We start from the raw sequence: 26997 nt of genomic DNA on the forward strand, positions 1-26997 counted from the left end.
CTCCCCTTGAGTCCGACGCGCAGGTAGATCGCGAATAGTCGTTCGTTCTTTCTCGATATTACCGTACGAATTTTATCGACGCAACGCCAACGTTCTCAGATCCTCGCGTGTCTTTGCGATAAAGTTACCGTTTGTTTTCGAGCTTTTCTTTTTTTTTTATCGTACTTTTACTGGAATTTTTGAAACGCGAGAACGAAAGAGAAACGTCCTCGCTCATCGCCATCGCGACGCGCGTACAGATATACGGACGTGCTGACACGCGGACACGCAGGTGTGCGACTTGACGCGAAAGCAAAACTGCCGTTCCCGCGATGTCGGCTATGCTTCGACAACTCGGCCGTGCAAGTGGAACGACGGCGATGCTCTTTTCCCAGCTTCCGTAATCTCGTTAAAGCGGTTTCTCGTTTCTCACGGTTAACGGTAGTGGTTGTATAGTAACGGCAACGGCAGCGCGGTTACTCGGAGTAGCGATTATCGATAGAGTCAACGCGTAGCGGAGTCTACCGTCTGACGTCTCTCCCGACGCGGACGCACCGCTCGCGGTATATATAAGAATTCTGACGCCTCTGGAAGTATCGTCAAACATCGTTCGGATCGTACGCTTCTGTTTACGCTCTCCAACCGTCTCCGCTCTCTACCGCGTCGCACGGCGATATACGTGGAATCGTCTCTACACTCGATATTCCTCTGGTATAATTACATTAATGTAAATTCGTTTCCAATTCCACGTACGTCGTTTTCCAGGAATTCGAGAAACGTCCCTACGGATCAACGGAATCGCGAATATCCCTTGGTTTTTCAGGAGATCGAGTCGAGAGCGCGAAGTCTCGATCCTAGAGATTTGGCTCGAAGGCTCGAACGCGCGCTTTCACTTTCGTCTTGGCTCTCTGGCTTAACGCGACGCGCCGCTCGCCATCGTAACGTTTTATCGGGAACGATCGGCCGCTTATCTCGGCACGCTCGTTCGTTTCCCGTGTCGGCGATACGTGGACGCGTATATATCGGCGTAGAGCGGCTCGTCTACTTTTCTTTTCTCCTTCCGCGTTTCCTCTTTCTTTCCTCGCTCCCGCGAGCTCTCGAAACGAGGACACGGCTCACCGCGCGCCGCGAAATAAACGGTAGGAGGTAGGAGGACGGATAACGAGCGTGCGCGGGGAGAAGGGCGAGGGCGAGGAGGACGACGGCGACGCGGCGACCACGCGTGGCTGGCGCGACGCCGACGCGCGGCGAACCGTCGAACGTTGAATCGCGCCTGTTACAAGCGGAGGTGCGGGAGACCCTATTAGGACCTTTTTTTCGGGATAGTTTTACGCGCACCTAAATGTCCTAAATGAAGAATGCCGCGCCGCGCGATATTTTTTCTAATACGCGCGACGAAATATCCCGCTTTCGTACGTGGCGTTAAATAAAACGCTCTGCCAGCGCATTCTTTTTTTTTTCCGTGTATTTTTTTCCGTTGTATCGTTCGCAAGAGAAAATGTCATCGGTGCTTTAACCGGTATATGTTAATTTATGCAGTTTTTACGCGTACTCCGCTAAACGCTCCGCGTCGTCGAGACGTCGCGACATCGGTCTCGACCGAACTTGTTTTCCTCGCGCGTGCTCCGACAAATCCCTTGATTCATTAAAATTAAGACATTGCTGAAAACGACTGAAAATTTCCACCGTACGTAAAAGTTGTTTATCTAGACGTCAATCGTCGTTAAGCTTATCTCTGGACAGTCCGGACCGAGTCGTCGCACCGAGTCATTGAGCGGACAATAATTTGCGATAAATCGTATAGATACGTTAATACGCGCGATACGGCAAAACGATGCGTTTCAATTCTAATACGTGGGAGCGTGGAAGAGATCGACGCACCTACTCCCCTCTTCCCCATCTCGAGACTCGAGACTCGAGACTCGAGACTCGAGACTCCAAGGACGACCGGAGGATCGTGCGATACGTTGTAACGTACAACGCTCGATACACGTACGAATGCATATTTCACAAGTGGACTCGACAAGTACGCGCCCTCTTCCGAGGCTCTAGTTAGTCTCGTTTCCTCGCGGAGAAGCTAGAGATCGTCTGAAATTTTTTCTCTCGCCATTCGTTCGACGATGCGTATACGTGTATCGTGGAATATAGATGGATAACGTGTCGTCTTAAATTCCAGATGAAATTTAAAGATAACGGGTCTTTACGACGAGATAAAATTATTAAACTAGTAATATACGATGTAATTACTAATATTATTGTTGTATCGCGAACGTGGTAATTGATGCGTTTCACCAATTTATGTCGCGGCACACGAAACGTTATATTTCGACGCGCGTTGCGAGAAAGAAATGTGAGAAATGTAACGTAATTCGATACGATCGCGACGACAGAGAGTAAAGGGGAAGTTTTTAAATAATTTTATCAAGCCGTTTATACATATGTATCGAGTCGCGTGAAAACTATCGTGACTGTCGGAAAAGATTTTTTGGAAAACTTCCATGCGTAATGCGTACGCGTAGGAGCAGAGGAATGACGGTGAGAGGTTAGAAAGAGCGAACGGGGAAGGAAAAGGAAGGCCACGAGAAGGAGAGAGAGAGACGGGGGGTAAGGCCGCGCGAAGCGAGGCGTCTCGCGGAATCGTCCGAAGTTCCGCGAAGTCGCGCGAAGGCAGCCGAGCGGCCGCTTCGGTCCCGGGGCTTCGGACTTCGGGCTGGTACGTGCGTGTGGCGATAGGCGCTACGCGGTCAGCGCCGCACTCGAGTTTCGCGTTTGCCGTTCGCAACCTCTTCGGGCCGAGCATATGGTCGCGGACACGACCGCGCGTTACGATTCTTCGATGGTGAGTGCTTCGTTGCCGACGCGCGTGTAAGATTCGATCGTTTTCTTTTTTCTTTTTCCCCCCTTTTTGTTTGTTTTTTTTTTGTTTTCTCCCCCCTTCTTTTTCCTCTCCCCCTCCGCGGTAACGAGAAGCACGGAGCACGGGTGGTTGGCGGTCGCGCGTAGCGCAACCGCGGCGACCGGGTTCCGCTCGGCGCGCTACTAACGCGCCCGAAAACGTCGCGCGCGAAAACGTAACGGAGAAAGAGAGATAGAAGAGAGCTCCGTTCCGTTGTACGCGGAGGTTATATAATTTCCTCGGAACGTTCTTTCGCGTCTGGCAACGCGAACAAATTCGGGGATTGACGCGCGGGTCTCGCGGTCTCGTCGCCTCGTCTCGACGATCCCGATAAAGATTGCCGCTCGCGCGACCGCGCGTGTCACCGTGCGTGTCACCGTGCGCCGACGAAGAAGGGACGGGCGCGCGCGTCGATAGGGGGAAAAGAAAAAACATGTGTCCGACGTGACACGGCCACGTATCCTGTCGCCAGTGTAACGCTCGCCGACGATTGCCGCGCCCGAGACGACGGCCCACGGCGGAAATGTCCACGTTGATAGGTGAGTTTATCGGGCGCGCGCGCCTCGACGTCGGCGTCGCGGCGACGCCGGCGCCGCGCCCGCGCCGGTGCGGCTGCTCCCGCATTCCTATCTTTCGCGTCATGTGTACTTGTCGCGCTTGTGCCGCGCCGTCGACTTTCCGCGCGGCGTTTCTCTTTTTTCTTTTTTCTTTTTCTTTTTCGTCGTGTCATTATCGACGCGCAATATTATTAGCGGATGGGAATATTACGCAAATTGGCGTTGCCGAAACTTTCGGAAGATGTCGCGGTGGCGTCGAGCGACGTCCGGTCGCGGCTCGCGGCCACGCGACGACATCGCCGCTCGCCGCTGACCTGCCCGCGCCGTCTCGCGTCTGCTCGATGTTTACCGAATGGTCCGAATGGCGAATAAACTGGTAAACGCGCGTCGTCCCGATTTTCGCGGTATACGAGAGCGCGATACGAACGGCTTTGCTTTTTTCCACGATACGCGTATTACGTATCGCATATGTATATCGTATGTATATTTCTGTTGTTTGTTCGGGATAAACAGTCGCGATGGAACGCTTGTCGCTCTCTTCCCTCGTCCTCTCGTCCCTGCCCATCTAATCTCCTTTAATCTTCCGATCGGCCCTACGTTATTTGTGTTTCCGCTCCGATAAAGTGAAAAATATAGCGTTCCGTAAATACTTGGAATATTTCAGGTATAGTCTCCGGTACAGCTTTCGTCGAGTCGAGGGGCGTTGATATTTCAATATGATATTTGGTCGCGATGCTTCGGTATACCTGACGCGCGTCTTATCTCGTGGCTTTAAAGTTGATCTACGGGACGAGCCGGCGGTGCGGGGAGCGGGGAGTCTTGGAACGTCGCGTCGCGTAGCTTTCCGGGAACTCGTCGCACGATCGCGTCGTGACGCGTCCGATCGACGTTTTTACGCGGAGGATGCGACGCGACGCCGACCGCGTCGAGGTCTCGGCGAGTAGTAAGGAATCTGCCGCAAAGGGCAACGCGAGTCAAATTGCGTAACGCGCGCGAGCCAGTCGAACCGACGCGACGCGGCGCGCGGCGGCGACAAGTTTAGTTATACAATTTTACAGCTCGAGATTAATCGAGATCGGCCGTGTGACCGAAGAATGCGGAAAAGCGCCATTTTTTTCCTTCCAATTAGGACGGAGAATAAACCCGGTTTGCTGTACGTGGAAAAAACTTTAAGCCTCTCCGCGCCACCATTTTTTTAATCGACGTTATCCAATCTCTTTTGTCGCACATATTTGTAGCGTCACGTGCCCGAATATTTTCTATTTACCCTCGACCGTTGAAATTCACGTAAATCTCGATTGCGCTCGTACACACACACACACACACACACAAGCGTTGAGAAATATTAAATAAAATGACTATTCGAGAGGATACGATTTTTTTTCGTAACGCGTGGCACGAACGAACAAACTTGAATGTACATCGGCCAGTTTATTAGCTCGCGTATCGTCGATGGTGCGTCGGTACCTTTCTCTTTCCGACTTGCGAACGGAGTGATAAGCGCCGCGCCGGTCGGATCGATTAATTCCGAGATCCGATGTGCGCGCCAAACATTCTGTCCATTGTCGGTTGATGCGCTTAACGGTAAATTGGAAACCGTTCTAAACCGTTAAGGTAGGACGTTATACGTTTTTGAGACGAACGGAGATTCAATGACGGAGCAGGTGCGAAAGTAAACTTGATCGAAATCAAATCTTCGTCTTTCGAGTCGAGCGGCGCAAAATGTTATAAATCGAATCCTGGACGGACATTTCGGCGTTTAGGACGTTTAGATGCCTTCTGAGTAAGCCGGGTAAAGAACGACGCGTGCCATCCTTTTATCGTTCGTTCCCTCAGTCGGGTATCCCCGGAGAGGACGGTAGAATTCAACGAACGCGCGATTCGAAGGAATCTGCGCGAGTGCGGCTTCGTTATTGTCCATTTACGATATTATATAATCGTCGCGACACGCGCGTCGCGTACGTCTTGCGTCTCCTTTGAAGCGACGCGCGTAATCTGAATGCACGCGCGCGGGCGACGTCTATACTTAATGTCCATGAACGTCGACGCGCGCACGCAAATTCGCAAAAGATTGAAAATCGCGCGTTCGAGTGTCGAAATATTTTCCTTTGCGCGGATACTCCTCGAGGTAGATTCGCGCTCGATTGTGCAGCCACTCGGCTATCTTTAGGCGGCTTAACGGTTGTTTTTCGCGCTTCGCGTTGTTTGAATTTCCCGATGACGTAAAGCGACCGACTTTGAAGTAGTTCGGTTTCGAATAATGAGGTTCGCCATTCGCCAGTCGTGCGGACGACGCGACGACGCGACGGGTGAAAGGTGGCCATCGGCGCATATACGTGGATTCGAATCGAAGCCGAGGGATAGACGGAGGAGAGAACCGGCAGAAAATGCGCATTCCTGGCAAGGCCGCTCGCTCGAGAAAGAGGCCACCGAACATCCGGGGAGAAACTAACCGTACTTCGTTCTTCGTTCGCGCGCTTCTCCCTCTTCGCTGGCCGATCATTTTACGGTTACGTTACGTTATTCGTTGCACAGATCGTCGGATTATCTAGATCGCGTGCCGTTCGTTATCTTCGGTTTCTGCCGATTTTGCGATCGCTTCTACGGAATTTTCCGCGCGGCGCTGCTCGCTTCCATCCGTTACTTCCGTTACTGCCGTTTCAAGCTGCTTTTCCGATTATTTATACATCGTATGTATTTGAAAGGAAAGAGAAGGGACGTTATTTGGAATTTTTTCCAATTGACGCTATTCGCGTGACTCGTGTCTTCGACGAACGTTACGCGCGTTACTCTTCGTATATTTCTGCCGATGTACGAGCCGAACGCGAATTACGTACGATTGCGTTCCGCGTGTAATAAAATAGTTTGGGTCGGGGCGAGTCGCGAGACTGCTGCACGCTGGCGGGTTAAGTCGCGCGCTCTAACATTGTGACATTTAGCACGTGTGCCACGCGTACCGGCCCGGCCATTCCGTCCACTCCGCTCCGAACCAGCTCCGAAACGGTTCCTGGTAGAAAGCGCACTTTTACGCGCGACTGGATAAATTTTTTAATTTCGTTGCGAGTGTTTTACGCGTTAAGTATCCACGCGAGTCAAACGTTCAGCTTGCTTCGGGCCTTAAATCTGGACGATCTGTACGATGATTCGCGTCGGGACTCATTGTCATCGGGATATAGACGTCCATTTATCATTTTATAATGCGCGTAACGCGGGAAACGTTTCAAGACTCCGAATATACGTATACTTGCATACGTGTATATTTTGCCAAGTAATTGTAAATCGCAAAGTTCTTGTAATCTCACAAATAAAACAAAATCTATCTATCTATCTATCTATCTGTCTAACATATGAGACATGTATTGGAAAACATATTTATTGAGATACGCGGTATGTAAGATTATATAAGTATAATAGTACGGTGTTCTATCTGATCCGAATTTGTGAACTCGAATTATAAATCGTTCAAAGTGCAGTGCTTTAATTCCGCGCGATTGACGTATACACACGTTTTATTTACCTTTTTTACATTATCTTGCGATATAATCGAAACATCTGCAGAATCTAAAGGCCAGACTTTGCTGCCTTCGTACCGATCTCTTTATCTAGAAATTGTCTCTTACATACGAAGTAAGAAAACGAAGAAATATTACTTATTAAAAAAATTAAGGTGCGTATCGGTTGTCCGCGTTACGCGACAGGGTCTTTATGTATATTTTTGTGCTTATAGCATTGTTTTCAAAACGAATTCTTGTTGCGCGGTTTAAAGATTTTTTTTCTTTCATCTAGAAGAAAAGCTTTCTTAGTCCAGAAATTCTTTCTTTCTCGTAATTTTTCAGAACAAAGGCGGAGAGATGGCTGTTTCGTCTAAAAATGAAAAATCGATGTCCGTTGTTCCGAAGTTTTAGATACAAAAGATTCAGGATCCTTAAAATTTCAGGCTTCTCGTAGGAACGCTTTTATGCGTTGTACAAACTATTCGGATAAAATAGTCCTACCATTTTTTTTGTTAAAAGAGAAATAGTTGTTTGAGTGGTATCGGTGGTACATGGTGAATTTTTTAACCATGATCGATCTGGAAAGTGGTTTTGTTCTTTGTGGGGATAGGAGAGGGAGGAAGGGGACTAACTTTCTCTTGAGAATTATACGATTGGCAACGCATAGACACGCGTATTATTAAAGGCCGTTTGAAGGCACACGCGTGGTCAACAGCCGTACTCGGTCGAGTCAAGGCAGGAATTATTCGATACCTGATTCACTATAGATCTTTGTCTTCGCAGGATTTATCAGAGAATTCGGTGATTTATCGCAACGCTTTGTCTCTTTGGAATTGACGAGCGAGATATCCGACCCTTCGGGAAAACCATGGAGCGTTTTCCGAGTAAAGGGGTTGAGTTTGACAAATCGCGCGAAAAAAAAATTTGACGGTGACACTGCACGTTCTGCGCCCGAACGCGGAATGTTTCGACCACGTGGTCACTACCGCGCGCCAATAAAGAGGCGGATGTTATCAGGTCGGCGAATAGTCTTGTCGTTTCCGCTTCGGTTCCGTTTCGCCGCGCGCACTACGTTATTTGGCACGGATTTATTTGCTAACGATGTTACATAGTTACGGGATGTTTAACGATAAAATGGTTGCAGACTTGCAATTAGAAGAGAGGCAATAAAACGTAAAACCGTTAAAACGTAAAAGCGAGTAAAAATACGAGATCGTCCATATTTTATGTTAGAAAAATAGTTTGAACTAATTGGATTTTTTAGGAAACATTTTTACTCATTTATAACATTTGTTTTCTCCAAGATCTCGATTCTTTTCTTTCTAATATTTCGCACATTTGCGAATTTCGCTTCAAGATAAAGAGGAAAGATAAAAAGGAAAGAACAATGACTTAAGCCAGATTCTAAAGCCGTGATCCCAACCGGTTTTTTTCTTAGCGCTACGCTTTTACGTGGCTTTATAGAAATGCAAAATTCTTGTCTGGACGTTAAGTACGCATCAAAATCTAGGTCACGGTGGTCGACGTTACATCGAAAACGAAAAAAAAAATTAATATTTTTGGTTACGCGTGACGACCACCGCGTATAACGTCGACCACCATGACCCGGATTTTGATGCGTACTTAACGTCTAGACAAGAATTTTGCATTTTTATAAAGCCACGTAAAAGCGTAGCGCTAAGAAAAAACCGATTAGGATCACCTTACGCGACTTGCGATTACGTTGATCGAGAAAAATGTTAAAAAATTTTCATCGCCGCGCTAAGTTTATATTTATTTATTATGTTATTCGGACCACACACATTTAGCGCCAAGGCATTATGACCGATAATATGTTGGTCATATTTTCATACATTTATTTATTTATTCGACAATATTAACCCTCCGTGTGCATACGTGGATTTGTTAAGTTTAGCGCTATTTTTCGGACGCCGTAGACCCACGTACGCGGTATGCGGAATGCACACTTGCACGAGGAGGATTTAAGTATTTTCGCGTGATCTACGCGAATACTTTCCGCTTAGTGCTTACCGACCGAGTTTCTCGAGATTAGTTTCTCGGTTCACACGGCGTGGCAGCGCGACGCGCACGTTTTCCACCGTAAATTGCAAATTTCACCGAGCGATATGCGATATCGTCGGTCACTGTCAGATTGTCAAATATCACGTACCGTGAAATCTCTCAATGTTTAATTCGTTGGCGATGTAATGCTGTTAGTGTTAGCGAAACGAATGCCGTCTTGCCGAGACCCCGAGCGCGAGGCGGCAAAAGAATGTCTCGCGTGTCATCGAGGTATAGGCGCGGTCGTAGGATATCATTCGGGAACGTTGCGCACAATGCGCACAATCGTTCGTGACCGACGTGACCGCGGTGTCGTTCGATTAGGCGGTCAGGGACGTCGGGCGAAGGGGGCAAGTTGGCTCGAGGGTTAGAGGACGCGAAGCAACGCGTAATGCGTAGGGTAGGGCGCGCGAGCAAGGGTGGCGAGGGTGGTAGGTCGTTGCCCGGTGGGGACGGGACACGGGACGGCAGGACCAGAAGGGGGAATGGGGTGGATAGGAGGGGAGGTGGAAGGGGCGAGAGAAGGCCGGTAAATATCGACCCTTCCCTCGCGTAGACTTTTCGTCTCCCATCCAGACATTCGTCGGCGTGTGGTTACCCTCTTTCTCCATTTCCCCCTCCTCGATCCGCGCGGTGGTTCATTCTCTCCCCCACTTTCCGCGGGCTGCTAACCTACCGAACGCCCACACAGAGATGGCGAGAGACGGAGAGAGAGATCGTACTATCGCTCGACACCACGAGGTTTTCACGCTACCTTTCCAAGGTCAACGGCTCGGAGCCCTCGGAGGCTCAAAGACTCCGGGGAAAAATGACTTTTAAGGCCCTCCTCTTTCCCGATCTTGTCCTCCTCGCGACGCGACGTTGCGGGATAACTGTCGCGAGGAAAACTGTCGGCCCGTCGTTACGCGTCGAATCGTTAAAAAGTTGGATCGTTCTTACAGACTCTCGGATGCCTTGGGTAAACGACGAAAAAAGATCTGCGCGAGATCAGCTGCTTCGAGAGGTCTCCGCGATATATATTTTCGGTGTGATTCAGACCGAGCCATGTTTTCGCTCGAGGACTTTGAACCTCCGCTCGTCTCGTCTGGCCGAAACCTTCGCGTCGAGACAGCCGAAGGTTGTTCGAGAGGTTATAGGGGTCTGCGCCTTCTCTCCTTCTCCTCCATCGTTCCTGGGGACGGATTATGTCCGCGTTTTCTCCAAAATCTCGCGTAGAGTCTGCCCGACATTTTTTATATTTTATTGCGGAAACTTTTATCCGAATTCTTGGCAGATTTTCTTTTTGCTCAGCTGAGAAAAAAGAACGCACCGGGCGGATGTTCGAAGGATAACGATACGTCCATTGAAGCACCGAAGAACAAAGCGAAAGAAAAAGACGGTTTAGACTCCCGCGCGTGCCAGGTCACATTCCTGCCTATAAAATCCGTAAATCACTCGATTTTTGTCGATGTCCGAGTAGCGCCGATTGTATTTCTCGTCCAACTTCCAAGCGAGGAGATACGATCCAGAGTTGTCGCAATCGCGACGGAACGAAATGCGGAAGAACGAGCGATCCGAGACGGTGCGCAACTTGTTCGTCTTCTTCTCCCCCGCGATGTAGGTCACGGGGGTCACGCGGTATATCCCCCTGCTCGCGCCTATCCTAGACCAGAAGCGGCGAATCTAGGCTGTGGGCAGCGCGCCGGGTGCACATAGGTATATCGATCGGTTCACGGCGGTGCTGCAGCTTGGCCTGGTGCACTGGCGAAACTGGGTTACCGCCTCACCTATACGCGATACCGCGATTCGCGAATCCGCTCCCCTTCGTCTCTCCTGGATAGTGGGTGCCGCTGCACACCCTCTTCTCTCTCTCACCACCTTCCACCTTTGTACGCGCCCTTCGCCGTCGTCCGCCCGCGATACGCCCACGCTCGTGCCGTCTTTGCGAATCGCTCGACTGCTCGATGACACGTCTACCTGCCTGCCTACGTTCTTCTCTCTTTCTTCTCGTTACGGAAAAGAAACTCTAAACCTACGAAACAATGTAGAGGAATTTTGTCCAACGTTGCGATGCGATACGAGATGGCTGAAAATGTCGGTTTGCTATGTCTCTCTACTTTAGTCTTTTTATCTTTAAAATTTTTGTCTTTCTATATATATTTGTCTCTTAATTTCTCAATCTTCAAACAGTTTTCTTTCGATAAATGCTTAGAGTGTTAAAACTTACTTGAATTCTGGAATCTTGGTATATTTGATAAATATGTGACGATCTCTTACTTTTTATCGGCAAAGAGTTCACCGTGATATTGAAACTCAATATAGCATTTACATTTGATACGACTGTATTAAGTGTAAAATTATATTTCAAGTACGAATCCGATAAAGTAGATATTAAGGTTATCTTCAATTTCTTAAATTATTAATTTTGAAGATCCGTTGTACGCCGTCAAGCAGGGACGTCGAGCAAAGGGAGGATACGAAAATGGAAAGCAGACGTATCGAAACGAACTTTTATCTCGTTTGTTATTCTCTTCTTAAAATAAATATGAATCGATCCGAGACTGTTTCCATCGATCAACGTTGCCTTTCCTCTGGCTCTTGAAAAATAATTTAGGAAACTTAAAAAAAAGAGTCGTTTCTATACGTAGTATAGATGTACGGGTGATATTTAAAATTTTCACAAGATGTTTATAATTTGAAAGATTAGCGCAAAGTTGCGTCATGTTTCGTCAATCGCCGTGTTATTATTTTATAATTAGAATTTTATTGTTCGTCAAATGGCGTAGTTCTTCTTTACATCTCTTTGAATTTGCACGGCAATTTATCTTCCCAATATATTTAAGGGAAAATTTTTGAAATTTGTAAAGACGGTTAGTTTTCCGAGAAAACCGTTGGAATTCGTTCGCGGCAGGTTTCAAGGTAACGCGCTTTTATGAAACGAGAACAAAAGTGACCTTTGCAGCGAGAGAGAAGACGAGAGTATTTACTTCCGTAACGGTCGATTTACGCGTCAGAGTAACGATAATAAGATCCTACGGGAAATCGTTTCGACGCGAATAAGTTTTGTTCGAGTTTTTTATTACTTTTACATATTATAAATGACTGACAAACGAACAAAGTTGTAAGTAGCCAACTCGTTTTCTTGACGAACCGAAAGACGAAAAGGGGATCTTGGGAAATTTCGTTTTAACATCGTAGGTACTTGTGCCTGTTTGCCGAAATATATATGTGTTAATGTTATTTACGCCTAAATGTCTCGAGCGTTATTGCGTTCGAATCTATTCATATCTGTCGTCATATTTGAATTTGCCGCATTTACGACATCCGAAGGGTCGGTCGAACGGTTCGACCCTTCGCGTCTGCGTACGCCATCGTTGTCCATTGTGCTCTATCGGACGCGTATATAGATATTACCGGCGTTTCTTTGTGACAATTTTGCAGGTACGTATAAATTAGCGTCGTTGCGCCGTTAGAGCGGGCTGACAAGATTTATTTTTGTGACGCTCTTGCGATAAAACGCGTAATACGTACGGCGAGCCATACGCGCGCGTACGTTGTTTACATAATAGATGCACGATGTGTATTCTGGCAACGAACCATCTAGGAAACTAGAAGAAACAAGGTTCTCTTTATTATCGCGGCGAACTATCGAGCGAAGAGATGAAATCAAAGATATATATATATTTTTTTTTGTTTTAATTAAATGTTGATAGCTCTATCGGAAATGTGGCGAAGAAAGAGGGAGGGACTTCGTAAAGTAAATACATTCTTAATTTTGCTTTTTTTCCCAGTTACATATTTCGTACGTATGTCTCAAGGCAAGAGTGAAAAGACTTGCTTGCTTCTCGCGTTTTTCCTTTTTTCAATCGCGGTTAAAGTAAACATGTACAGGATTGCTAAGGTTGCAACATACAATTGTGTTTACGTGTTTAGAAAGAAACAATCCACGCGTTACAAAGATTGGACAAAGCACCCAATAATTTGCGTTTGTTAAAGCAATTCTTTGTCTTTCCTTAATATAAGCGTCAATAAAGCCCAACGCGTAATTTGCAACCACGCTTGCTGCGTTTCGTTAATAAAAACAAAATATAAGCGTTTTAGTGAATCGGCATATAAATTCCGTAATAGGAGCGAGGCGCGAGGCTTACAGAAACGACGTTACGTTCCTGGAGGTCACGTTTAGTCGCGGAACAGCTAGATGGCGGTAGGGTCAGCTGGCGGTACGCGATACGCGATTCGTCGTAGGTCGTGCGGCTGCGGGCTGCGGGAAGGGCTGGTCGCTGGTCTGCCTCGTCCGCCTCAGTTCAACGTAGCGCGTCCCTTGGCGAAGGGTACGCGCCTCACGTCGACTCAAATCGTATCGTACTCCAGCGACAAGCAAGTCAGTCGTACTTGTTCGAAAGAGTGGAAGCGGTGAGTGCCGAGGTGCGAGCGTGCGAGGGCGACGCTCTCTCGTTCTCGCTCTCTTACTTTCTCCCCCTGTCTATCCATCGGGATCGCGGTTGTGCGCCGTAAGACCGTCCGCGCGGCGCGCGCCATTGTACGTGCGTGTACGCGCTACGTGTGGCGGCGGCGGCGGCGGCGGCGGCGGTTGTGCGGGCGGACGTGCGCGCGGGTGAGGGAGAACGCGCCACGCTCGACGATTGACGCGGCGGCCGTCGATGGTAAATCGAAATCGAAATCATCCCTCTTCGCTCTCCTTCCCGCTTTTCCTCCCGTTCGACCGTGATACGCGCATCCCGAAGTCCCGAATCCCCGACGAACGGACGAAACGCGAGAGGGTTGCCCGCTCGCGGCTCGGGCTCGGGCGAGAGTCGGCGCGCTCGGTACTTTTCGGCGGGCGACCGAACGCGCCCGATCGTCGCGCCGTGCAGAGACAACGGTAGCCTCGCCGCGCCGCCGCGCCGCGCGCCGTCCCGATCTTTCCGATCTTTCACGGCCGTGGCGCAGGGCCGACGGCTAATCGTAAGAATCTTTCTCGTCCTCGACGCGCTCGCGAGCCGACTCCGACGTAGCTCGTCACGTTCCAACGGCGCGCGGTTTTCCGCAGCGGCGTAGCGCGGGAGTGGGCGACCCGCGCATACGCGCGGTGCGCCGTAGCGCGCGCGGGCAGGGAGGGGCGACGCGCGACGGTCGAGCCTTAAATATCGATTTTGGACGAGCCGCGCGACGCGACAGTCCGCCACCGACGTACACGCGCGACAGCGACAGCGACGATATTCCCGATTCCCGTGACAGTCGGCGACGGTCGCGCGACGTTCTCGCAAGGTCCTCGTATCGTTTCGCAGGTGCCGCGAGGTCACGTCTCGCGAGTGATCTCGCCAAGTGAGTGCGCGGCGTAGGCTCTAAGGTGACTCGTCGAGAATCCCGACCACGTGTGCGCGTTTGGCGTTTGGCGTTCGGCGTACATCCCCCTTCCGTGGTTGGATACTCCGATCCGGGACGAGCCCGGCTATGCTTGATGCCGCTCGCGGGGAGAAGCGCGACGAGGGCCATCATCCACCGGGGACGGCGGAGATTTAGGACTGTCGGCCGAGCGGAGGAATAGACGCGCGCGCGCGCGCGCGGTCACCATGGCGCGCCATTGTCGACGATCGACGAGTTGACGGGTGTCGCGCGCTCGAGGCGTGCCCGCGCTTAGTCGAGGAGGCGAGGAGGCGAGGAGGCACGGGCGCGAACCGTAAACGGTTGCGACGCGATTGCGGGTGATCGCGCGCCACCCGAAGGAGAAGGATCGTCGGCGTCGTCCCCGCGCCAATTCCGGGGAAAATCGGCAGCTACCGAACACGGACCATCGAGCATCGAGAGAAGGCGCGACGATGGTCGCGAATTCGTTTTATTACCGCGTTTATCGTTACGTAAACACACCTCGTCGAGCCTCGTCGACGGCGTCGGGACGTCTCTAACCACCGATCGAGGAAGCGAAGAGGAGGGGAGGATCTCAGCCGTGAGGCGAGGCGGGGAGGAGGAGGAGGAGAAGCGCGAGCGCGAGCAAAGTCGCTCGCGCGAGGGAAAAGCCGGCGCGCGAGCAGCGACCGGGCTGCTCCATCCGGAAGAATGGTTTCGAGATACGGCGTCTCGAAGGAGGGCGCGGTGGGTGTCGCCGTCGGTGCCTTAGGACCCATGCATTGTCTGATGCCGCACTGTGGCGGTCCCCATCGTCACCACCATCTCACGGCGTCGCATCCCCAAAATCCGCAGCCGGGTCACAACCACCGTGCGCATCCCGGCCATCAGCCGCCGCCGCCGCCGTCGCCGAGTCCCCACCTCAATCAACTGACGCATCCCCAACTCACCGTCAACGTCAGCCACCTCGGTCATCACCACCATCAACATCCGCACCAGCAGCAACCGCAGCAGCAACAGCAGCAGCCCCCGCAGCAACAACAGCAAACGCAAATGCCGCCCCAATACCGAGTCGCCGCGAATAGTAAGTAGAAGAGAGCGCGTGCAAGTTTTCACGAACGGTCGTCCAGCGTCGCGGTCGCGTCGTCCGATCGCGAGACTGGGCGCTGCTGGACGGGCGCCGAACAGCTGACGAGTGACGGAAAGCCAGGAAAACGATTCGTCGATCTTCCGAAAGTCTGTCCACGCGTGCCTTTTCGAGTCGAGGCTCGTTCTTGTCCCCGCTTCTTTACGTTGTTTACAATATTTACTCAATCTTGGGATGGACTTTTGTTTTCGGGGAGCGGTTTTTGGTTTTTTTTGCCACTCGCGAAACAAAAATTTCTCACGCGCGCGACGGTGGAATCAAACTTAATCGCCCATTTCTAAAACTACTCCAACGCAACGCCCAATCGACCGTTAACGGTGTCGTACTCGATGGCGCGTTGACGAAGGCTAATTTTACCGATTACGACTCCGATATGAACGATAGGTATATCAACGTTCTCATATTATATCGATCCATAATTTACATACCTCGAAGTACCAACAAGCTGCCGTATCGCGGACATATCGTACGATACGATGAAAACGTTGTTTCGACAAGTTTTTATACGTATTTTCTATCTAAGATGGATGATATCGAACTCGCGGTCTTGAATCTTCGAAGGAATAATGTATAATTAATTTACGAGGATTCTTTGTACCGTGAGAAGTGGCTCTCGGAAGATTATGGCAAGTGCGTTTTAAATATTGGACTGTGCGTACACTCGTTGAAACCACGGGGCGAAATGAGACATTGGATTCTCAGTTTCAAGCATCTCTATTTGCGCGACGTGTATGTGTGCGCGTGCGCGCGTGTAGTTTGATCTTATCTTAATTCGAGCTACATTAGACTTGATTCGCGCTTCTGTTCGCTCCTTTCCTTGCGGCGCGGCGCATCGATAGCTTCTCCGATTCCTCTATCGGTATATAATAACCTTAAAAACGACTTAAAGCCCACGTCGAACGACGCATTGAAGATCGAGGGCTGCGAATTGGAGAGTGAACGTAGACCACGCGGATAATTTTTATCTTTTCTTCTCAACTTAAAATCTATCGCTTTGTCCCGCGTGGTTGAATTCTAATTTTCAATGCGCAGTCCTCAATCTCCGATAGTTTGCGGTACGTGCCTAACGCACCCGTCATTTCTTTTTGCGTGCGCAAATTTACGCGCGACGATATGAAACGCCGCGCGAAATAGCGAACGCGGCTGTTGACTTGCTCCATCGTGGACATAAAGACCCGCGACCGACGATGGTGTAGCACAGTCGTCGCGCTTCTCCGCTCTTATTTGTATTTATTTCCTATCTCCGATGCTCACGCGCACACCCTCGCTCTTACCTTTACCCTCTCGGTCTCCCGCGGGATCCGTCCTTGACTCCGTCGCGCGATACGACCTGCGCTAACGTAGAGAGAGAGAGAGAGAGAGAGAGAGAGAGAGAGAGAGAGAGAGAGAGAGAGAGAGAGAGAGAGAGAGAGAGAGAGAGAGAGAGAGAGAGAGAGAGAGAGAGAGAGACCACCCGACTCACTCTTGTCATCGCGATCGTTGAACCTTTCTGATTTTTTTTATCGCGCGCGGGGCGCCCGAATATCGGCGCGCGGGTGCACGCAATCGCGGAGCGGAATGATGCGAGACGCGTTATTTTCGAGCGTACCGGGGGTAGTTGATCTGACCCGGTGACCCGTCTGTCAAGAGTCAAGAGTCGAATCATTTGTGTCTATTTGCGGACGCATGAGTTCGAGCCGCGTCGTCTCGCGTCCTCTCCTCTTCTCTTCTTTCTTCTCTTCTTTTCCTCGCGAGAATGAACGCAATGCCGTTGTCGCGTTAAAACGATGACGTACGCAAAGCTTTAATATCGTTTTTAATTCCCTCCGTTTTGTGAATCGTCGGCGTCGCTTAGATCAACCGTTTTTAGCGAATGCAACGTTATTTCTACTATTGTTATTTAGTCGCTATCTCGCTATCCGCGCTCTCTGTCGGAGTCTCGGATGCGGGTGGAATCACTGGAGAAAAGACATTCTGGGCGTGCGGCGCGGCGTCTACGCGATAGAAATGTATGAATCCGAGATTCACTGAAATTTTTTTTATCGAGCAGTGGCGGTCGGGCGTTTTTCCCGCTATGCGCCATGCGGATATCGATATATCGGGGTGGCTTGTTATTTAGGTTAGTTCTTAACGCCCCTGGACGGCGCTTTAGACAGTTCGCGATATAGGTCGATCGATGAAACATTTTCCACCTTGTACACCGTCGTGAAGGTACGTTCGATCCTTTCCCTTCGCGCGATACGTCCCGTTCCATCTCAACCTCCTCTCCTCTCGTCGAGACACGGCTGTTGGAGGATGCCGCGATGCGATCGAAGCCAGTAAATTTGTAATTTCGGTCTTTCGAAACGTCAGCGTCATCCTCAAAGCTGCGTTACTGACAATTTGTATCGAGCTAACAAAATTTCCTTTCTAAAATCTAAAACTCTCTAAAATTCATAAACGTAGATTACGATAAGATTTCTGGAAAGAAATTTTCTTCCTCAAAATACGAAACTTGGAAGGGGGAAGAGGTAACCATTTGGGAAGAATTAACGATCGGAATACCCTGCGAATAATATAGCGCGTCTATCCTTGACGAATCGCGACCTGCGGCGCACGAGCTTCCGCCTTGCGACTCCACAAAGTTAGTCCGGTACTCCTCGCGGTAACCTTGCTCCTGTTATACCGCGAAGTCGGTGTCACGATTCACGATGAAGCGTTTCCACGGAGCGATATCTCTCGTTTCACAGATAATGCCGATGCCGCGCGCGCGCGCGCGCGCCACGTGGCGAGGTTAACCCTAACCTAACCTAATCCTTCTCACGGCTCGAGGAGGCCTCCAACGTCGAGCGTCGAGCGTGCCGCCGCTGGCCGCGCGCCGTCGTGCAGTGCCGTAGCGCTTCCGATCGGCGTGGACGGCGTGTTTAATGCTCGTTAACGTTGCGTTGCCCGGAGTCAAAGTCTATTGAGAAATCGTGCACAGCGCACCGTGCATCGAACGCGGCGTGACGCGTGACGCGTGACGCGTGACGCGGCACGGCGCAGTCGGCGCTGCGCTGTGCGCATCGTTCGTGCCGAGGCCGCCGATGGGTGGGGTGTGCGAGACCTGCATACGTCATTCGTCGCCGGAAATGACGTACGAGGCCAGGCATGACGCTCCGCGTTTCCCCTTCCTCCCGATCGTAACTTGGCGTGGGACGTGGGATGTGGGATCGCATTTTCGACGCGACGACGCGTTCCCGTCAGCGAGACGCGAGAGGAAAGGTACGCGGACCTGGTTGGAAAGTTGAAAAGTTTCACGTTTATCTCGCCCAAGCGACAAGACTACTCCCGAAATCGAAAGCTAGCTTTTTCTTTGATGTAAAACTATTTCAGCAATTTAGGAATTAATTCAAAGGTGTAGAATTTCCTCGCACCCTCGATCGAGATCTATCGTTGGTCGAAACGCAACGCGAAACGCACGTTGGATACGTTGCACATGCGGACGGAGTGGCGCGCGTTTCCGGCAGGGTCGCTCCTGCTCCTGGACGGCCCGCGAACCGCGAATCGATGCCGCCGCGGGGCCACAGATGGCAGCGCTGCGCCCCCGGTCCCTGCCCACGTGTGCAAAGATGGCCGTCCGTGAGGTCGGACCGTCGCCGTCGATGCGTTTGTCCGCGTTTGAGTCTCGTTGTCGCGCTCGCAACGTTGCGCTTTTGTAACGATACGCCGCCGTCTGGAGAATCGTCGCGCGAACCCGCGCGGCTCACGACGAGGAGAGGAGCGGATCTGCGCGGACGATCTCTCGACTCGCAACGGTGAGCGACCATCTATGGGGAAACGATCGAACGATCCCATATTTTTCTTCGACTCGGAACTCGGAACCGTCCGTTTTTCCCCCGCCTCCGCGCGCGCGTTCGTTTACGTTTAACGCCAGAGGAGGAAAATGGGGCAACGTCCGAGCCGCTGGCCGCGCGTGACTCGTGAAGCTCGAGCCTCGAGGACGATTGCTCCCAGCGGGATTCGGGATTATCTCGCTTGACGCTTGGCGATCCGACGGGGAACGATGACGTCGATGTTTCGTGCTCGCGAGTAATTACCAATTGGGACGACGCGACGTGGGCAAACGGGGCGGGACGAATGCAAAAAGCAAAAGCGGAAGAAACTTAAGGCCAATGTTATCGAGATTGAACGCGACGTGTTTCGGGCGCAGTCCATCCGTACTCTACTTATCTATGCTACGTAAGCTCGTACGTAGTTGACGCGTACGTTGTTCCTCGCTAGTTCGTAACAACTCGGATACTTTTCCTCGTCGAGCACGTCGTCTTGCTTCTCTCCTTTTTTTTTCATCTCTTTCACGAGTAATGTTTTCAAGTTATTACAAATTATTTTAGTTATATAATACATTGCTTTTCTAATATCTATATATTTTAGCGATCTCTGTGAGACTGACAATTATTGTTACGTGTTGGAGATTTTACGTATTTTAGAAATGAATAAACGATCTTATCTCTTTTTATCGTATGACGTATATAGGCATGTGCAAATTTATTTTCGAAGAGACTAGTTCTTTCAGTAGAACAATCTAAGATAATATCGCATCTAGACGCAACGAGATTACGTGATCTACTTAGTATGATTCATTTCGGTTTCTGGTGTATACGTCTTAGCGTAGATGGTCGAAGAAGCGACTTTTGCGATAACATCTGCTCAACGAAAGATGCTCGACGAAAGAAACGGAAGAAATATATTATATTACAAATAATTACACACACACACTCCTCTCTTTCTCTCTCTCTCTCTCTCTCTCACACACACACACACACAAAGAAATAATCTATATATTTCCAGTGTCATGCTATTTTATCTATACGAACGACAACATTGATTTCCATATTTGCCGCATATTTTACGTGTTGAAAGTTGAAAGCAGGGCAATCTGTTACAACATACTATGAGATGCAGGTCTAAATAAAAAAGTAATCTAATATACGTAAGGTATAAAAATAGCCCGCGGAAAATGTGTTTTCGTATCGCAAGCGTAACCTAACCTGGCCTTAATCGAGTTGCCGTTTTGTGCGTGCGCATTTATCGCGCCATAAAAACGTAAACGCGAACAAACACTTGATCGTGATTCGCACGATTTCGAGTAGCGAGAACTCGCGTGAATTAGACAATTACACGATTTGTAAATAATACCGATACACGTTGAGTAAGTTGCGAATTTTGTTTCAGGATCGGAGTTTCATGGAAACTACAGCGCCCAACCAGGGGGCCAAGTGGGCGGAAACGCGGCGAGTAATGTAGGAGTACCCACGGGTAGAGGGCCTCCGCCGCTCGGCGGCATACAAACGATAGGGCAATCCACGGCGGGTATACCACCGGGAGGTCCCGCCGGAGGGCAAGTACCCTCGCAAGCCCCGACCCCGGGAGTGCAGTCGCAACCGCCACAAGGTCCAGCGCCTACCACGACACCACCTGTACACGCACCGTCGCCTCAGGAAATGGGAAAGCAGGCCCACTTACAGACGCAGCCGCCGTCTTTGCAACAAGTTTACGTACCGACGCAAAACAGACCGGCGTCTCAAGTACGTATCCGTTAGCGCGATGAAGGACATTTTTATTTTATTTTATTTTATTTTTTAAACAAGCGATTTTTTGAAAAGAAACTTTACGTTTCTCGTCCATCTTTCGCGCAGGGCTATTATCAAACGGGTCCAAGGCCGCAACAACCGCGAGGTATCGGTCACAGAGGTGGCCAAGGCGCCAGTGGAACACCAGTGGTCGGGATGGCTGGGGTAGGTGGGGGTGGAGGGCAACCGCCTGCCATATATCCTCATCCGGCTAGTTTGCCGGTGCAGGCAAGTGCAATGTACATAGGTCAAAGTCAAGTCCACGGTCTTCACGCGGGGCCTCATCAGCAATCGGTGTATCCCATAAACAATCAGCTACCGATTCATCAGGTACTGATTACGTGTATTACATTCATATTTTCATTACATTTTCATTATTTTTTTTTAATCTGTGGCCAAATGTTCTCTCTCTCTCTCTCTCTCAAAGTATATCCATATAGTCGAATTGAAATGTAATAAATTGTCTCTCTTTATTTCCAGTTTTCTGGTCCACCTCAAAGGCACCAGCCGCATCAAAATCAATCGTATTTTCCCTTTCAGCCTCCAATTCAATTACCAAATGTGTTCGGATATGCTCATGCGCCCGCTCCTCAGCATGGATGTGAGTTTTCCTACTCACGTTATCCCTTGACGCCAGATTCGCGCGAGTCAAATGAATCGTTATATTTTCCAACAGATTATTACACAGCGTCAAACACGATGAGTTTGACTAGGGCGAGTACAAGTGCGGTCAGCGGTGGAGCGCAACACGTCGCAGGCCCGCTGGCCGGTACTCAAGCCGGTGCTCCAGTTGTACCTCAAGGTACGCTTCAGCAACCTACTCAACAAGCCCAACCTCTGCCTTCGATGGGTATACCTATGTCGCAAGCCGGTACGTTGCTTTGCAAATCTGCTTGTTATATACGTTGGGGTTAGTCGTTGTTATTCGTATTCTATCTTTTTAAAGACTCAAAAAGATAGAGCTAAAGAATATCAAGTTGGAGCGTTACGTATACGTTTTTAAACCAATGAGTTTCATTTTCTTTCGCAAAACAGGATTGTAATTTAAATTGAAAAATGTAATCTTATTCTTTTAAAGATGTATTCTCGGGACATAACGGTGGTGCGACGAATACTAACGGTACTACCAGGTCTCGGAAACCTCGAGGACAAAATGCCATTTTGGACATAGTAAATCCGCTAACGGGCAAAAATATAAGCGATGAAATTTATAAAGATAACGAAACTACGCAGAGTGGCGAATCCAGTAATCGCGAAACGCCACAACCACAGGTGAGCTACATCGAAGCTGTATCGACGATTGGCTAAGAGAGTTTAGCGTTCAAGTCTGTGCTCGCTAAATAGCTAACCGTACGACGCAAGAGTATCTTATGTACGTACATATTTGAAACTGACTCTCACCGCTGATCGTTGATACTTGTGTATCTGTACACCCACATGAGCCATGTCCTCTAGCAGATTAAGCGAGTGCTGAGATCGCACAAAATGAAAAAGATCGGAAAAGACGGATCCGAAAATATTCGGAATTTAACAAAATAATTTTCTCGCGGGGGCGTTTAACCTCGGTATCGTGACTCTCGATATCGATTATTTTTTTCTCCAATTTGTCCGGTACGAGTTGAGGATCCAATGGCTGTAGGGTGACAGATTTGTAAAGTCTTGAACATTTATTTCGTTCGTCCGAGTGCTTTTGTTTTGTGATTTCTCTCGCCCTATGATTTGAGTTTGGAGCAAAATTTTAGTTATCAAGCGTAATGCCCGAACGAATAGCACGTGCCACCGTCTATCACGCAGATTTGGTGATTGTTACAGAATAACGGTGCGGAGGTGATAGCCGATTTCGCGGCTCGCGTCGCGAAGGCCGCGACCGAGGGATCCGACGCGGTACCGACGAGCGCGTCCGAAACGGCGCCTAACACGATACAAACAACGGCGCAAACGTCGTTGTCAAATATTGAAACCAATCCCGCTAACGACGCGAATAGTCAGTGTAGCAATAGTCCGCCTGTGACAAAAAATATCGGCGTTAGCGCTGGCGCTGGCGCTGGCAAAACGGTACCGCCTACGATAAGTAGTCAATCGTTAGGTACATCTAGCAACATGACGCAAATCGATCCGAACGCGACAAAAACGGAGTCGAAAGCGTTGCAACTTCCCGTAAAGGAATTTCAGCCGAGGAGTGAGACAAAGAGCGCGACGATCGAGGAATCGTCACCCGTCGTATCACCAGTGGCCGCGAATAAAGATACTGTTTCCGTACAGCTTACCGCGTCGACACCTAACACCGAAACAACGGCTGTGACAGTGACGGCGACGGCGACGGCGACGGCGACGGCGACGGCGACGACAACGGCGACGACAACGGCAACGATGACGGTGACGGCCGAAACCGAAACCGAGGCCGCTAGGGTTACTGGCGCTGTAGCTGCAGCCGTAGTTGGAACCGGACCTGGACCCGAAGCCACCAAACATCTCAACTCCTCGCCCAATGTAGTACAGACACCGATTACTCCGTATTGGAGTAACGTTACCCAGGAAATCCCGAAACCGTCCGCCATTGCCTCGAGCGCCAATCCCGTTCCTACGAGGGAGCCATTCCCTAATCTAACCAAAACTTCGTCAAACTCGCCGCCGAGGAGGAAACCCAACGCCACCGAGCTGCCTTCGAATACCAAAGAGCAAAAGGAGAGGAAAACCCGGGAGAAGAGCCTCGGCTCTCGGGGCGCCACTCCTACGCCTGTTCACAATCAGGCGGTGGATCACCATCATCGGAAGACGAACGGTGACGCGGTCGGTGACAAGACAGAAACGGAGGTGGTGCATCCGAGAAATGAGACGCAGCAGAAATCGTCGGACGGTGAGTGTTTCCACTTGCCGACCAAGTTTTATCGTCAACCGAACGAAATTGTTTCGCGTTTTGCTTAAAGTCTTGGCGCGTGCAATCTCTAGCTATACAGCAGATACGAAACATATATCGATAAGCTTTGTAAATTTGCAAAGAGAGGATGGATAAAAAAGAAAGCGCGAGACTCGATCTCGAGTTACGCTTACGCGAGCGCAGCCTTGAACGAGTTTGCTCCAAGATACCGTCAACCGTCCTCTCTCTTTCCTTCTCTCTTTTACTCGCGACTGGAAATTCACTCGCGGGGCGCGATATCTGTCCGAGAGCGATATATCTGGCGCTATCGATCACAAGTAAGCGTACGATTATTATTCGTTGGTAAGGAACGCGATGCATTTCCAAGAGAATGTTGTCAGGACTTTAACTAGACGCTACTAGTTTCGCTCGTTTGAACTTTGCGCCGCGCGTTTGCGATATCACGCCGAGATAACCGATACGGACGGCAGTTCGAACCGCGCTTTCCAGATAAGTATGAATTTTCGGTTCGCTCGCGTCGAACGGGAGAGCCTACGTTTTGACGTCTCGTTATCCGACGACGGCGTAAATATCGTAGGAATGCCGATAAACGTTAAATTGACGTTGACAGACGATTCTCAGTCGTCGGAATCTCGCCGTCCTTAGTAATAAATCTAGATTGGAAGATGGCCAACAAAATTCTTAAGATTTCGTCAATACATTTCGGAACACGTTGCCTGGAAGACACCGCGAAATGTTTCCGCGCGCTTGCGCGCACGTGTCGAGACTCGGCGTCGGCGTCGGCGTCGGCGTCGGCGTCGGCGTCGGCGTCGGCGTCGCCGTGAATCTCAGCACTTGTACTGAAGAGGGCACCCTCCAAAACTCAACGTAACCTAACCTAACTTGATCTAACCTAAAAGCCACGAGGAGAATCGGAGTCTCGTGTCTCGCGTCGGGGTTCTGCGAAGTGCAGTCATTTCGGTATATCCGGGCATTTATATCGCGCGTCTCTCTAGTAACGAGCGAATCGAACGTCGAGATCAATGCGAGAGTTGCAAAGAAGTTATGGAATGTTGGCTTTTTTTTTCCGCGGATCGTTCGAACAAAAACGCAACGCGGTTTTCACTACGTTAGCCGACTATTTTAGATGTCTCGTCCTTTGTGTAATTGTTTATTATTTAAAAATTAAATCGAACTCTATAGTGGATCTTTATTTAATCTCGAAAAAAATTACAAGTGTCGCGACAGTTCCGTTGTCCGAAAGATCCGAAGCATCGTTGATTTTCAGTGTCGCGTGACTTCTGTGTGATATATTTGTCTAGTGGCATTTGTTTATACGCGCGCGTAAAGTTGTTCCTATTCGAATTTCGAACATCGATAAATTTCTACTCCAGCTTGTAGCGAGAGTCGCAAAATGAAAAAGGGTAAGATACACAGCGATTCTTATATTTATCTCGTTTGCGTACGCGCGCAATCAAGTTCTGCGAAAGTTCTGGATTCGTCCTTCGAGAAAACTTGATTATTTAAGAGGCAAATAGCTATCGAGTCGCCGACGTCGGCGTCGCGCCCGCGCCGCGCCGGTGCGCAACACGAAATATGGAAACGCGACGACGTTCTCTGTCGAAGGGATAATCGATCTATCGTCAATTTGCGACAGCTAGGTAACTTGATATTTTTCGCGGCAAGTATACTCCGATCGATCCGCTCTTATTTTCTTTCTTTCCTCTTTGTTCTATTTCGCTTTGAAAAATCATCATCGACGTCTCGCGTCTAAACAATCGGAATTCTTTCGATGACCGTTACGGACGACGAAGGTCCCGCGGTTTCCTCGTCTATTTTCTGCGCTACGATACGATCGCGTGGTTAGGCAGGTATCTTGGCGAACCGGAGACGGAGACGGAGAGGCGAGTCGCGGCGAGGTGAGGTGAGGCGAGGCGAAGCGAATCGGAGTCGAGTCGGGACTTAAGGCGGACGGTGACGCGATTGCGCGAAAATGGCCGACGGGGCGCGACGACGAACGAAGCGGGATTAACCGGTGAACCGGCGCTGGAACGCTGGAACGAAAGAACGGGAGAAGGAAGGCGGAGAAAGGGAGGAAATCCTCCATCGTCGTCGAGGGGACCGGACCGGACGGCCTTCAGTAGCCAGCACGTGCTGCGCTAGCCGGTCGCATTTTACACCGCTCTCTTCTCCCAATTCTGTCCCTTCCTTTTTATTTTATTTTACCTTCTTTTACCTTTTTTTAAGCAAAAAAAAAAAAAGAATTTGTTTTATCCCACCCTCGAGAAACGACCCTCCGAAGATCGATTCGATTCTTCCGCTTTTCTTCCCTTTTCCTTTATCTCCCACAACTCGCGCGCGTACTTTACGCATCGCTTTACCGCTCAGGCAACGAATACGCTTATTATATACCGTTTCTCCGCGCTGTGTTTTACAGTCTGTACATTGCAACGTAACTGCAACGACCTTCGCGATAATTGTACATATATATATATATATTTTTTTAATCGAATTGCGACGAGCGCCCTATACACGCGTCGTTTTTATCCGAATCCTTTTCCCACCTCTGTACATCCATCCGAGAGTTCGGAGTTGGCCTCGTTCCTCCTCGAGTGGTCCCGAGGAATGAATTTCGGCCTAGCGAAAAGCTCGCGTCGAAAACGCGTGTTCGAAAACGCGAGACAGTGAAGTGGCGAAAAGCGGAGCGTGCGAAGCGGAGCGTGAAAGTACCAGAGAGAGAGAGAGAGACCCTACGTCGAGAGATGTACGTACACGAAATTTCACTTTTTTTCACTCGTCGCACATTTCGGCAACGTGATCGAAGATGTCGGTACCTCGGTGACAACGTGGTTTCCGACATCTTGTGGTCAGCGTGGCGCGGCGTGGCGTGGCGAGGCGAGGCTTGTAACTAGGCGGGACACGAGAGGAGAGGAGACGAAAGGCGCGGCGCGGCGCGGAGCGGAGCGGCGCGTCCGCTTACTTATCTTATTTGTTTCGTTAGATTTGTAAATGGTATGCAATGCGCGAACCGTACGTTGTTGGAGTCTCGCTTCTCGATGATAATATCGCGCCTTATATCGCGCGTTCAGGGACGCCGCGGAGGAAGGCGAC

At 49.9% G+C, this 26997-nt stretch overlaps 1 protein-coding gene across 3 annotated transcripts in view; it reads left to right on the forward strand.

Moving 5' to 3' along the window:
* The window catches only part of Eif4g (eukaryotic translation initiation factor 4 gamma), a 42173-nt gene that overhangs the window by 1505 nt on the left and 13671 nt on the right, over window positions 1-26997 (forward strand). The window contains exons 1-8 of one of the 3 annotated variants that reach the window (XM_077420220.1): window positions 2765-2818; window positions 3348-3414; window positions 20632-20984; window positions 21096-21359; window positions 21510-21630; window positions 21706-21900; window positions 22108-22301; window positions 22842-23886. In XM_077420220.1, coding sequence (XP_077276346.1) covers window positions 2780-2818; window positions 3348-3414; window positions 20632-20984; window positions 21096-21359; window positions 21510-21630; window positions 21706-21900; window positions 22108-22301; window positions 22842-23886 — 2278 coding nt within the window. In that variant the 5' untranslated portion in view covers window positions 2765-2779. Of the gene's footprint in view, window positions 1-2764; window positions 2819-3347; window positions 3415-13100; window positions 13380-14254; window positions 15397-20631; window positions 20985-21095; window positions 21360-21509; window positions 21631-21705; window positions 21901-22107; window positions 22302-22841; window positions 23887-26997 lie in introns of those variants that run through there. The other 2 variants (XM_077420209.1, XM_077420215.1) reach the window with 2 other exon arrangements.

The sequence above is a fragment of the Temnothorax americanus genome, unplaced genomic scaffold (assembly GCF_048541705.1).
Source record: "Temnothorax americanus isolate GAGA-0224 unplaced genomic scaffold, ASM4854170v1 Scaffold11, whole genome shotgun sequence".
Classification (NCBI taxonomy): Eukaryota; Metazoa; Arthropoda; class Insecta; order Hymenoptera; family Formicidae; genus Temnothorax; species Temnothorax americanus.